This window comes from Buceros rhinoceros, unplaced genomic scaffold (genome assembly GCF_000710305.1).
Source record: "Buceros rhinoceros silvestris isolate BGI_N320 unplaced genomic scaffold, ASM71030v1 scaffold27932, whole genome shotgun sequence".
NCBI lineage: Eukaryota > Metazoa > Chordata > Aves > Bucerotiformes > Bucerotidae > Buceros > Buceros rhinoceros.
In genome coordinates this window covers 11,395-12,194 of record NW_010398769.1, presented here as the reverse complement: position 1 = coordinate 12,194, position 800 = coordinate 11,395, and the positions used below count along the sequence as shown (strand labels likewise).

At 62.0% G+C, this 800-nt stretch overlaps 1 protein-coding gene across 1 annotated transcript in view; it reads right to left on the bottom strand.

Annotated features, from left to right (window-relative positions):
- The window catches only part of LOC104489121 (vasoactive intestinal polypeptide receptor 1-like), an 11,752-nt gene that overhangs the window by 4,978 nt on the left and 5,974 nt on the right, over positions 1 to 800 (bottom strand). The window contains exon 3 of the mRNA XM_010131237.1: positions 552 to 659. Coding sequence (XP_010129539.1) covers positions 552 to 659 — 108 coding nt within the window. The remainder of the gene's footprint in view (positions 1 to 551; positions 660 to 800) is intronic.

Sequence of the window (800 nt, the reverse complement as noted above, 5' to 3'; positions counted from 1 at the left end):
CACAAGGAAGGTGGGGGGTTGTCCGAAAAGCCGCTCGGGTGCTCTCAGTCCCATTCTGCTGCCTCCAAGATGGGTGGAGGCAGCAGCTCCCCCGGCAGTGGCACCCACCCCGGGAGAGCACCTGGCCTTGAAATAATCGTAGTTTCATGCTGTGTTTTTCACCTGCAAAGTTTGGAGTGGTACTGAGCGGATCAGAAGTGTTGGGCTGGTGTGTGGATGGGGAAGGAAGGGCACTGAGCACCTAAGGGACTCTCCTGGTCACCCAGCCGGAGGACGAGGTCCCCAGGTGCTCTTCCCTCAGAAGATGCTAGGTACTGGGTGATGAAAGGGAGTTTGGGGACCTTTCTGGTGTGGCAGCAGCCTGCATCTCTGCTTCTGCCCGTCCCCTGCTTGGATTGCAACATATGCCGAGCTTTTGGACAGGGCAGGAGCTGTGGAAGCCGAGGAGAAGGGCTGGGATGGCACGAGGATCCCAGGCAGGCAGGGCTGGGTGCAGCTCAGCCCTCGGTCCCAGGGGATGAGCGATCCAGCATGGATTCAGAGCACTGCACCTTCGGTCTTCTTGAAGACATGGAGGATGTTGGGGCAGGCAACAGCTCGGGACTGGCCGACGGGCACGGCTGACCAGCAGCTCACTCCATCCCACTCGGTCAAGCAGCCTGGGGAGGGACGGGACGATTAGTGCTGCTGGGAAGGGACGTGCTGGGACAGACACGGCTCCCGGTCCCCAGGCACAGCCCGCAGCAGGCGCGGCTGCACGGGGGGAATGGGAGAGCGGAGGGGGGCCAGCGTCAACCCAT